Source organism: Paroedura picta, chromosome 2, assembly GCF_049243985.1.
Source record: "Paroedura picta isolate Pp20150507F chromosome 2, Ppicta_v3.0, whole genome shotgun sequence".
Lineage (NCBI taxonomy): Eukaryota > Metazoa > Chordata > Lepidosauria > Squamata > Gekkonidae > Paroedura > Paroedura picta.
Window position 1 is genome coordinate 78447342 of NC_135370.1, and position 12494 is coordinate 78459835.

General features: G+C 46.0%; 1 protein-coding gene across 1 annotated transcript; it reads left to right on the forward strand.

The window, feature by feature from the left end:
* Positions 1-467: 467 nt before the first annotated feature.
* Positions 468-7543, forward strand: GSTP1 (glutathione S-transferase pi 1). The gene is made up of 7 exons (XM_077321075.1): positions 468-673; positions 842-880; positions 3892-3998; positions 4187-4274; positions 4709-4812; positions 5388-5495; positions 7257-7543. Coding segments are annotated over exons 1-7 (636 nt in total). The 5' UTR covers positions 468-672; the 3' UTR covers positions 7446-7543.
* Positions 7544-12494: the final 4951 nt, after the last annotated feature.

Genomic DNA, 12494 nt, shown 5'->3' on the forward strand with positions numbered 1-12494 from the left:
ACCCTTCTTCTGCTCCCAGGCACCATCAGTGCACTCTGGGGACTGACATTCCAGGCTGTAATGGAAAATCCATTCCAGATTTTCCTTCCAATTGTTTTCCTACTGTCATGTATTTCAATGGAGCCCCTGCAAGTCAACTGGCATTTGTGCCTCCCGTTATTTCCGAAGGGCTTTCCAGCGTCTCCCGTGGTTTCCTTGTTATTCCTTTCAGTACATCCCGATATTCATTCCAGCTCTCGGAAACGTGACCGTCCACAGGCCCTCTGAAGTCCGCTGTAGCACCTCAGGGCCGCTGCCGCCTCCTTCCCGCCGCGTTCTTCAGCCACTTTGAACAGGCCCAGACATCCCCCGGCATGTCGGAACTCTGCCCTCCTCCCTGCGAAGAAGAAGAAGGCGGCGATGCCTGGGCCTTGTGTCCTTCTCATTCCTTCAACGCCCCCGAGGTGACGCTCTAGTACCGTACAACTAGGAGACTCTCGGCTTCAGGGCTGAAGGTCGATCCGAAACAATCCGCCCGGAAAAGCGTTCTTTTTAGCATTCCGGCGCCTTTGGGAAAGCGCTAATCCGGCGTGACTCAGCATTTCTTCCCCAGATATTGGGCTGCTTGGTTGGGAGGAGCGAAGAACTCTCATTCTTGAATTGGCCTTCGCCTTGACTGGTTGCCTGCCCGACAGTGAGTGCCAGCCCTTTCCTGCTGGGCAATCTGCGTGAAATCTCTTCGCTAGAACCGGACTAGCCGAGGCTTGGTTCTGGCGCGACCGGGGGGGGGGGGGGTGCGGGAGCCGACGTGTGGCGCGCTGACCCTGCTGTCTTTTTCTCCCCCTCTCCCTTGCTCTTCCAGTGCCCGGCAAGTACACGATCACCTACTTCCCCGCCCGCGGTGAGTGCTGGACCGCCGAGGCAGCCCGCGTGGGGAACCCTCTTTGCGTGTGCTGGCTGCAAATGGGAAGAGAGCGGGGCAGAGTCTCGCTAAGGCTTGACCAAGGGCTGGGGGAGGTTTGAAACATGGGTCGAGGACTGGCTCACAGCCTGAGAAGTTGAATGCGTGCCTGCTGGCCTGTAAGTCTTGTGGAGTGGGGGGGGGGGGGAGTATCGCACGAATGTCTTGCAGGTAAGGTAAAAGGTAAAGGTATCCCCTGTGCAAGCACCGGTTCATGTCTGACCCTTGGGGTGACGCCCTCCAGCGTTTTCATGGCAGACTCAGTACGGGGTCGTTTGCCAGTGCCTTCCCCAGTCATTACCGTTTACCCCCCAGCAAGCTGGGTACTCATTTTAGCGATCTCGGAAGGATGGAAGGCTGAGTCAACTTTGAACGGCTGAGTCAACTTTGAACCGGCTGCTGGGATTGAACTCCCAGCCTCATGGGCAAAGCTTTCAGACTGCATGTCTGCTGCCTTACCACTCTGCGCCACAAGAGGCTCTTATTTTGCAGGTAATCACCTCTTTTGTCAGAGAATCTGGATTTGGGGAGGAGGGGCTGAGATAAGCACCCCCTGCTCCTTCATCTGTAAACTCGCCGTTAATTTGCAGCCTTGTATTGGGGGACTGCGATATCTCAGGATCTTCCAGGGATGAACAGTGGAGAAAGTAAAACCTATTTGGGTGGAAAGTTTTACCCATGTTAACCAGGGCTAGTTTGTTGCAGACTTGGCAGGAAGCCCGGATGCCCCCAACAGGTCAACTGAGTTTGGGAGTAGTTCAGGGGATGTACTAAAACGAATGACAAGAATGCACATTGGAATCCATGGGGAACGCTGGAAGACCCGTTGGGAATAGTGGGAGGCAAGAATGCCAATTGACTTGCATAGGTTCCTTTGAAATACATTAAAGGTAAAGGTAAAGGTATCCCCTGTGCAAGCACCGAGTCATGTCTGACCCTTGGGGTGACGCCCTCTAGCGTTTTCATGGCAGACTCAATACGGGGTAGTTTGCCAGTGCCTTCCCCAGTCATGACCGTTTACCCCCCAGCAGCAAGCTGGGTACTCATTTTACCGACCTCGGAAGGATGGGAGGCTGAGTCAACCTTGAGCCGGCTGCTGGGATCGAACTCCCAACCTCATGGGCAAAGCTTTCAGGCAGCTGCCTTACCACTCTGCGCCACAAGAGGCTCATTGAAATACATTACAGTAGGGAAATAGTTGCAAAGAAAACATGGAATGGATCTTCCATTATACTCAGATTACTCTGGGCCTGGAATGACAGGCCCCAGAGTGGAATTATAGCCACTGGAAGTATCACACCTCTGGGAACCCACTCTGGGGCTTGTTATTCCAGGCTCAGAATTGTTGTGGTACCTCCAGGGGCTCTGATTTTAGAAGAAGAGGAAGAGTTGGTTCTTATATGCTGCTTTTCTCCACCAGAAGGAATCTCAAAGCGGCCTACAGTCACCTTCCCATTCCTCTCCCCACAACAGACACCCTGTGGGGTGGGTGAGGCTGAGAGCGCTGATATCACTGCCCGGTCAGAACAGTTTTATCAGTGCCGTGACGAGCCCAAGGTCACCCAGCTGGCTGCATGTGGGAGAGTGCAGAATCGAACCCAGCGTGCTAGATTAGAAGTCCGCACTCCTAACCACTACACCAAACTGGCTCTCTAGTCTGGGGCCTGTCATTTCAGGCCCAGAACCCCCGTGGTACTCCTGGGGGGCATAATTATACTCTGGGACCGGTCATTTCAGGCCCAAAGCCCTTGTGGTACTTCTAGGCTACTCATTTCACTCTGAGTCCTGTTATTCCAGGCCCAGATCCTCCGTGACACTCCCGTGGGCTGTCATTCCAGGCCCAGGTCCCCTGTTGCACTCCCAGGGGTAATCATTCTATTCTGAGACCTGTTACTCCAGGCCCAGAACCTTTCTGGTACTCCTAGGGGCTATTCTACCCTAGGGCCTGTCATTGCAGGCCCAGATCTCCCATGGTACTCCTAGTGACCATCATTCCACTCTGTGTCCTGCCATTCCAACCCCAGAGTAGTCTTTTTATTTGTTTATTACATCCCGTAGCTCAGTTATGCTTTACATTAGGGCTGCTGCATGACAAGTGGAATAGAAATGTAGATGGTGCCAGAGCACCCTCCTAGCCACCCATCCCTCATATTGCTGCCATGCAGAAGGCTGCTCAGCCCAGAACTAGAGCCACCAAGAAATTTGTTGTCATAAAGACAACACAAGTAGTCAGGGAACCCTGCATGTAGGTTCCTCTTGTTGAAGCTGGTTCAAATAATTTACCTGGAGTTTGCTGCTGTAGTGTACACAAAGCATACCAGTTTCACCCATCCTTAAGATGTGGATAGTTTAAAACTTGACAATAAGAGAAGCAGGAAAGGGATGAGTAAGTGATGTACTCATGAGTAAGTATCATGGATGTTACTGGGACATTTTTGGGTAAGGATTACCATAGAGGTGATGCTGATGGGCATGTATGTTAGAGTGGGATTGCTGATATTTTTTGTAAAGTGTGAGAGGGAGAGAACAATAAAAGTACAGAAGGGGGTAGGGTACTGATTCTTTAAATACCCCGTATTTTATATAATGGCTTATGGGAACTTCTGAAATTAGAAATAGTGTATATTCAGTTAGATCCCAATCTGAAGTTGTAGTGCTGAATAGTACAAGGCCCAGCATGGAGCTTGTAACTTTGTTCTTGATCTTCCCAGTAGATATATGCTGAACTTTGTCTATTTATAAGTACCCACCTGCAGTTTTAAGTTCTGTTCTCCAGTCTTCAAATAGTGTCCTCTAGTTCTATGGAAGTGTCATCTCATGCTCCATAGTTGTTATTTGTACCACTAAGCTCGTCTGATTCCTTTGAGTCCCTGTAACCTGAAATGTTTGCCCTGTAGTAGCTGTTTTCCTGACACATGTTGCATGTAGCCTGCTGGGTTTGTTTCTTCTAGGACGTTGTGAGGCCATGCGGATGCTGCTGGCTGACCAGGGGCAGGAGTGGACAGAAGATGTCGTGACTAGGGAGATATGGCAGAAAGGAGACCTCAAGAAATCATGCGTGAGTCATACTGTCCTTGGCATTGAGTTTTATTTGGTTGAGGACTTGAAATGTGAGACATAGGTTCTGCCTAGCTCTTTGAACTGGCTCAGGACATATTAGAAGCTGTAGCCTATCTCATTTGGGGATGTTTGATGGATCTTCCATAACTAACACTCCCAACCGTCCACCCCTTCCTTTCTCATCAGGTCTTTGGGCAGATTCCTAGATTTCAGGATGGGGACTTCATACTGTACCAATCGAATGCTATCCTGCGCCACTTGGCTCGAAATCATGGTGAGACTTGACAATGTGGAATGTGGGGATCTATGCCTGTAATTATATTGTCTTTTTGTGCAAGGGAGCTGATGCCTGTAAACTTGTCCCTGGAGCTACCATCGTAAAGCAGGTGGTGGTAGAAGTTATTTGAACTAGCTATCAGAAAAACACAGATAAAAAGGCAATGGATCATCAAAGGGATAAAATCACATACAGTGACAAGTTGTAACAGAAAAAATTAAACATGTACCAGACAAGGAGTGTTGGTCCCATGGGTTTCACTGTTTGAAGTCAACTGCCAGTGCAGAAGTGGATGCAACTTTTGACCATTGTAGGTTTTTTACTTGTTGTCTGAAAGGCAACTATGTTGTATGTATTTGCATGTCTTGATTGTGTGAGAGAGAGGCCCTTGCTGGACATAAACTTGCCAACCCTTTTATTCTGCTGCTTAGGGCTCTATGGTCAAGATGCACGGGAAGCATCGCTGCTGGACATGGTGAATGATGGTGTGGAGGACCTGCGAGTGAAGTATTCTCGACTTATCTATCAGAACTACGTGAGTTGTGTCTTTAACTGGTTGAGTTTGTTTCTCAACCACTGGAACCAAGACCTTACAATAAATGACTAGAATAGGGGATGAATGGGGGGAAGAGCGAACCTTTCTCCAGTCTGTGAAGAAACTATAGATTTTGGTGGTGGGGAAATGGGCTGGATGCCTGCATTTCTGTAACTTGAGCTTGAAAAATAAATACGAATTCCAGTTGACGCAACGGTATAATTATATAAACTGTCCCAATTCCATCAAAAGGAACAGTGAAGTTACAAGAGAGCGGAATCTACATTCCACCATCACCCAGTTTGGTCTTCTCCTTTACTTGAGAATATGGGTAGAACAGCCTTCCCCTAAAGGGAGGGGGAGGAAAGCCTTGTTAAGAGCCAGTGGAATTCAGATTCTATTACTTCTTCTGCCTCTAGACATGGCTGCTCTCCTCCAGCAGAGGCCAGAATTTTAAGCCCAATTGTTTCTAACTAATCTTCCTTCCCAATCATGGTAGTTAAATAGCCTGTATGTATGTGGAGGGGGGAAGGGAGCAGAGGGTATGTTTTCCATGCTGATTATTCCCTTGGCAGGAGGATGGCAAAGCTGCCTATATCGAGGCCCTGCCAGGGGAGCTGCGTCCTTTTGAGAATCTTCTGGCTCAGAATAATGGTGGGAAGGCTTTCATTGTGGGCAAAAAGGTAAGGCACTTTCTCCCTTGAGCTCTGGGCTCTGCTGTACTTCTGCTGTCTCCAGCAACAGACTATATACTGATTAAAGTATATAGTCTGTGTTCATAAGGCTTCTGATGTATTCAGTCTATTGATTTTCTCTCACATCATCACCTCAGTCCTTCTTTGGGATTTGGAGTAATGTTCAAACTTCAATTTGTGTTACCTTTTTAGCAGAGCTTATCTATAAAATTTCCCTGTGAATACCATGTCAGCTGCAGATACTATAGACCTCCCTTTTGTTTTCTTAAGCGCAGTTTTCACATATCTGATGCAGTACCCTCTCCTTCAATACCTTGCAACTTTTTGATGTGGAACACATCTTCTGGCGTGCCTCCTGGGAAGGAAATGGGCACAGACATGATGTCTATAGCATCCCACCCCACCCCCAGGGAGCGTGCCAGAAGAGGCAGGCAGGGAGGGAGGGAAGGAGGTGGCCAGTGGAGGAGGAGACCAGAGCACTGGCTGTGAAGCTGCCACAAGCTGAGGTGCCGCTCTCGAGGATTGCAGGGGCTGGGGTGCAGACTGTGTGGCTCCTGGGGGCTAGGCCGCCGGCCTCCAGTACATGGGCCATGACAGCGGCTCAAGCCTGCATGCTGCCCTCCAGTCCAGAGGAGGTTGGGGACCTCCTGGCACAAGAGGTATGGAAGGAGGGGAGGGTAGTGTGGGCGAGAGAGAGGGAGGGAGGGAGAGGGGAGGGGGATGGATCAAAGAACTCTGCAGCGGGCATGCGTTCCATATACCTGTGAGAGTCTTGGTGCCACTACTTTTATTTCTACCAGCCCTGGCTCATTGGGACTAGGGAGCTCAGCAGGGTTAGCCATGGTCAGTACTTGGGTGGGAGACCACCAAGAAAGACAAGGGGTAGCTATGCAGAGGATGGCAATGGCAAACCACCTGCTCGTATCTTGCTGGAACATGGAAGGAGTTCCCGTCAGTTTTATTGCGACTCAACAGACGACATCTCAGTCTCGTATTTAAGGCTGCGTGTTCAATGAAGTCATTTTTTCCCTGTCCAGGGAAGCCAGATATTCATGGAAGAAAAATGAATTCTGCATGTAGATAATGCAAACATATGCACAATTTATCTTATTTTGCAACTTTTACTATTTTGCACTTGCTCAGTTGTGGAGAGGGACAACTTCAGCCAAGCACTTGAATCCCACCACAGTGCATGGAAATCTTATTCTGCCTTTCAGTAGCAAAATGCATCACTGTCTACCTGTGCCCAGGCGGTTTTGTTTTTTTATGAAAGCTGTAATTCCCAGGAAACTTGTTTTTGGGCCTTTCTGCAGCCTTATGGCATTTCAGACATGGCTCTGCCTTTTTCCTAGCAGAAGATCACCCCAGCCGAGGATCTGGCAAGTATGACCTCTAAAAAACCTTGTTTGGTACACAAACAGCCCCACCCGAAACTGTCCGAGGGAACTGGTTCAGTAGAAAATGAATATTGCAGTCTTGAGCAGCGTTAGATATTTCTCAGTCCAATGAAGACCATGAGCTTAGAAAAACTTAACCCTGCAAAGTGTAGCACTGGAAAATACTCAGTGTGACTGGTGTTTGTTGTTGTAGTATGGTGCATTAGGGTTGAACAACACATCCTGCCTCCTGCCTAAACAAACCAGGGCACTGAAACATTGCAATGGTGGCAATTATTATGCTGATGTCTTGCACTTATTGCCTTTGGTTTTCCTCTCCTGAACGCTTTTCTTTTTTGCCACTTTCCTCCAGATCTCCTTTGCAGACTATAATTTGCTGGACATGCTTCATGTGCATCTGGTCTTGGCACCTGACTGCCTGGCTTCTTTTCCCCTCCTGGCTGGCTATGTGCAGCGACTCAATGCCCAGCCCCTTCTCAAGGCTTACCTGGAGTCTGATGCCCACAAGAAGCACCCAATCAATGGGAATGGCAAGCAGTGAGAAGAATCCCTTTGGGAGCGTGCAGTGACTTCCCTTACCTTTTGGGAAACAGTAGTTTTGTATCGTCCTATGTTGAATACAGCTTATTTGAAGATGGACTGGTGTGTGTCTTTCCTGGGAAGGGAAAATTGCAGAAACCAGCAGAAGACTCCTGGGAGAAAGGAAGAGGACTGAGGCTGCTGCTAACTCTTCCTCCACTTATCTGTTGTACAGGGTCTTGCTAAAACATTCCATCTAGCTTGCAGTAGTGGGGGTGACATTCCTCTAGACCAGCTCTTTTCAACCTTTTGACCCTGGAGGTATAGCTGAAATATTTTTCAGGCTTCAAAGTACCAGGAAATGATAGCAGCTGGTCACACCCTCTGGAAGTGAGAGAAGCCATGGCTGGCAAAGGTTTAAATGGCTGGGCCCCTCCCCTTCCCACCCCTGCCAGGCCCATCATTGGCCACTTTGGTAGGGGATGGCTCAACCTGCCCAAATAAGGGTAAATGTAAAAAAAAAAACAGACTTCCCCCCCTCTTTGCTCAGAAATGTTCTGCTCAGCTGCAGTTTTGATACTCCTCATGTCACAATACCATTGAGAGGCATTCACAGTACCACATGGCCTTGTGATGCCACGGTTGGGAAACCCTGCTCTAGATAGTCTTTTTACTTGCTCTCAGTTCAGACAGGTTTGGCGCAAGATGGGAAGCTCATTTATCTTGTAAGTGTTGATGCACACCTTTATTCAATTTTACAAAACTTCTGTCTCAACTCTCTGCCCTTATAAAGGCCACCAAAGTGGCTAACTAATTAAAACATGCATAATAAAATCATGTTTTAAAACCAATCCCAAAATACACCATTACAACAAAACTAGAGCTAAAACACATACCCAAACATAAAAACCAAAACATTCGGTAGGAAGGAGAAGATTTTCACATGGTAGAAGAGTAACAGAAGGGCAAAGGAACCAATAAACTAGCTGTGCTCCAGTGTCCCACACGTGCCTAGCACTCTGTCCATGGTTAGCTATGGCTGATATGTTTATATGGACATGGAACATTTTCTCGTACTGACATATATTGTGTTATTGTGTGATCATAGCCATTCTTTTCAGTTGTGTTCTCAAGCAGAAGAAGAATTGGTTCTTATATGCCGCTTTTCTCTACCTGAAGGAGTCTCAAAGAGGCTTACAGTCACCTTAGGGATGTTAGGAAATGTTAGGAAAAGCCCATAAACCTTGTCGCCATAGAAAAGGAAATCATTAAAAATATGGTAAATGGTTACAGGTAGACAAGGAGTGTCTGCATTTCCTATATGTTCCTCACTTGAAGAAGAAAAATTGGCACTTATATGCCACTTTTCTCTACCTGAAGGAGTCTCAAAGAGGCTTACAGTCACCTTCCCTTTCCTCTCCCCGCAACAGACACCCTGTGAGGTGGGTGAGGCTGAGAGAGCCCTGATATCGCTGCTCGGTCAGTGCAAGGTCACCCAGCTGGCTGCATGTGGGGGAGCAAAACTGGCATGCCAGATTAGAAGTTTGCACTCCTAACCACTACACCAAACTGCCTTGTTCCAAAACAGTTTTGCTTATTCACTGAGCAACTTGATTGTTGTGTGCCTTAGCATGCTCTAATAGCCTCCAAGGACATGGATGAACTTTGTGCAGGTACCCAAGAGAGCCGCCTTGTAACCAATGGAATTCAACAAATGTTTTCACCTCTTCTCAAATAAACATCCTTTTACCATTACCTTGTGCTTGTTAAAGATAGGCTAGCCTAGTTCTTTAAACACGATCACCTTCGTCAACCTTTTTACTGCTGAGAAACCCCTGAAACATTCATTAGGCTTTGAAAAACCCTGGACATAATGTCAGCAGGCCACACCTCCCTGCCATGCTCCTGGAGGTCACAGGTCACCAGAAGTGACATCACTAAAAGACTCTCACTGTATCTGACATTATGCTCCATTGCTTCCTGCCCCAATGCCAGAGAGTCTAGCGACCCCCCCCCCCCAAGCAGTTAAGTTAAAATGAAAGTACTTACCTCTCTGGGCTCCAGTTGCTACCACATGTGACAACCCTCATCCAGCAAACAATTTTTACTGGGGGCCCTCTCTTTTCCACACCCTCCAGGCCCATCATTGGCCATAATGGGGGGGGGGGGGCAGGTCGACATAACCATATTTGGTCACCCAATTGGAAAAACCTGGGGCCATCAGGAAAACCCAGGTTTTCACAAAACCCCTGTTGAGAAAACCTGAACTAAGCAAAATGGGTCCCTTCTTTGCTATCTGCACTTGTGCTAACCAAGGCCCCCTACAGCAAACTCTGTTGTAATGGGATCATCCTTCTCAAACCAAGAATCAACAGGATCAGAGAGATCATCTGTGTAATCCTTCTCCTGGCAGGATAGCTCAACAGCTGTTTGAAAACAAGGCAAACTGACAGAAGTTAAGATATTCTGGAATAGAAAAAAATCAGGTCTCTGGCTCCTAATTCATTCTGTGTACGATTACCTTGTCTCTTTAAAGAGACTTACTGGTGAAGGATATTAAGCATTGGTAAAGTGTTAATATCCCGAAATTTAGCAAAGTGTATGGCAAGTAACACAGTGGGAGGCAGAGTACGTGTGGTGAGAAAAAAACAGACACGTTCACAAACATGGTACTTAACTAATATAATAACTATTTAATAAGGAATATAATACTACATACTTAGAGGTAAAGATAAGGTTCCTATTCTAAATAGCTGGATGGAGAGAGATGCTTGAGGTAGCTCTCTTCCCTCATGTTGTAGGCTTGAGAGATGTAGGAGGAGAAACAGACTGGGGACAGTAAAATAAGAGTCCTGTAGCACTTTTAAGACCAACAAAGATTATTGTTGGTCTTAAAGGTGCTACTGGACTCTGATTTTATTGTGCTACTTCAGACCAACATGGCTACCCATTTGAATCTCTAGGGGCAGGTCAGTGAGATCAAAGGTGAGCGGTCAGTGTCCCTGTCTATCTCACTAACTCTATGGTAAAGAGAGTTCCTGTTTACAGCCTCAACAAGTCAGGAGACATCACACAGAGAGCTGTTTCCCAAAACTGGCTTGTCATGCAGCTGATTATGTATATGATCATTCTATCCCCACTTCCTTTCTTGGGAAGTGAGATGAAAAGGGACTAAAGACAGCAATTTAAATTAACAGTACAGAGCATCTTAGAATGAAAGAATAAAACAGTCAGGCCAGGGTTTATTTTATTTTTTAAATAATTATATTTATATACTGCTGCTCACGGATATCTCATGCTAGCTTTCTGGGATGGGTATAAGAAGAAAAGGAGGAACAGCTCTGAGAAAATAAACATTAGAAATTGGAGGATTTATTTTCACAGGATGTTCAAACAGCTGCTAACCTAAAAATATGTTTCCTGTACAGTCCTAAGAAAATGTACTCGGTTTCTATTCAATGGAGCTTACTCCCAGTAAAGTTTTTAGGACTGTGGTGTTAAAGGGCTAAAAACATTTGTTAAAAGGTTTATTCAGTAGCTGCTAGCTATTGACAAAGGGAAATGGAATCTCCACACTGAGAGATGATTTTGCTGACAAGAGAAACCTGGAAATTATTAGTATTATTATATGCCCTGCTTAGAGGCTCCACAGGGCTGGGGCTTAGAGGCTCCACAGCTTAGGGGTGTGCACATGTGCAAGGGGCATAAGGCCTGTACCTCAAAGTCCAACAGGACCTGAAATCTATTCAACTTATGTTTCAGTTTTGTTTTTTTGTTTTCATGTTTTGTCTTTTAAATTTTAATTATGGTTAGTTGCCTTAATGCTGGAAGTTATCTGGGATTCTCTCATGTCTGAGAAGTCCTGCATGGGGCATCTGATTGGTTGCTTTACTCTGTGGGAAATTCTGTTGCATTTTGGCTGAGTAGGAACTTATGTCCAGTTCTAGCTTCTTGATTATTACACCTATACTATATATATTCATCATGATACAATACATATTCATCATGATAATAACTACATTTTTATATGCACATTTAGAATATTTTTAAGATACATTCTATAAATGTGATGTAAGAAATGTCCCTCAAGGATAGAAAACAACCGTAACAAAATAACCAGAAATGCTGTGGCACTTTAAAGCCTGAGCAGCTTTTGTGTACTAGGACCCACTGTCAGATTCATACATTGGAACGTCACTGGATAAACACGAAGACATTATTGATTAAACAGCAGATCCAAATGCTATAAAATACAGGAAGCATGGGGTGAGATAAATTTTATTAATTAATTATTATTATTACATTTATATACTGCCCTCCCCGAAGGCTCTTGAATTATATAAAATTCAAGAGTAATTGAAAAAATGTAGATATTAATATTATAATATTAATAATATTAATAGCAGGTAATATATCACTGGTAGACAAAATCATGAAACTCTGGCTCACTTTCTTTGGCCAGATCATGCAGTCCAACTGAATTGAGAAAGCAATTATGCTAGGATTGATCACTGGTAAAAGGAAAGTAGGCCAACAAAGTAATGGAGTGACCATCAGGGTTTTCCGTCTTGTAAAACATCCTGCCATTAGAAATAAGACAGTGCACTTTGTACAGACTAAGATATCTGTAGGGTGCCTTGGCAGCTTGCTTGAGGGAGGGGGAAAGGCCCTGGAAACAGGCCCTGACAGGGCCCCCTCCCCCGCCCAATCTGGTGCTTAAAAATGGCACAGTGCTCAGGAGATAAGCAGGCAGTGTATTGATTGGAGAAATATTTATCTAACTTAGTATAGAGTGGTTAGATAATGACTTAATTTGGGCATGTTATTGAGACTGTATGCTGGAGAACTGAATGCTGTGTGCATACAGAAGCATGTCCAAACATGTTTATTTAGAAGCAAGTACCACTGGTCCAGGGGGAGAAATGCTCTAGTGGCACAGCAGTGGGAAAATAGCATCTGATGGAAGAAAGCACATAAAACTCCTGGGTGAATGCTCTGTTGCCAGGGCAAATGCCTCTATGTTGACAATAGCAATGAAAAAAGGTGAATCCTGCAGCTGAAGCCACAATAG

Excerpts from the sequence above, each read along its gene's own strand:
- GSTP1 (XM_077321075.1), top strand. Across the intron at positions 881-3,891 it reads CACCTACTTCCCCGCCCGCG|GACGTTGTGAGGCCATGCGG; the intron begins GTGAGTGCTGGA and ends TGTTTCTTCTAG. Across the intron at positions 4,275-4,708 it reads CCACTTGGCTCGAAATCATG|GGCTCTATGGTCAAGATGCA; the intron begins GTGAGACTTGAC and ends TCTGCTGCTTAG.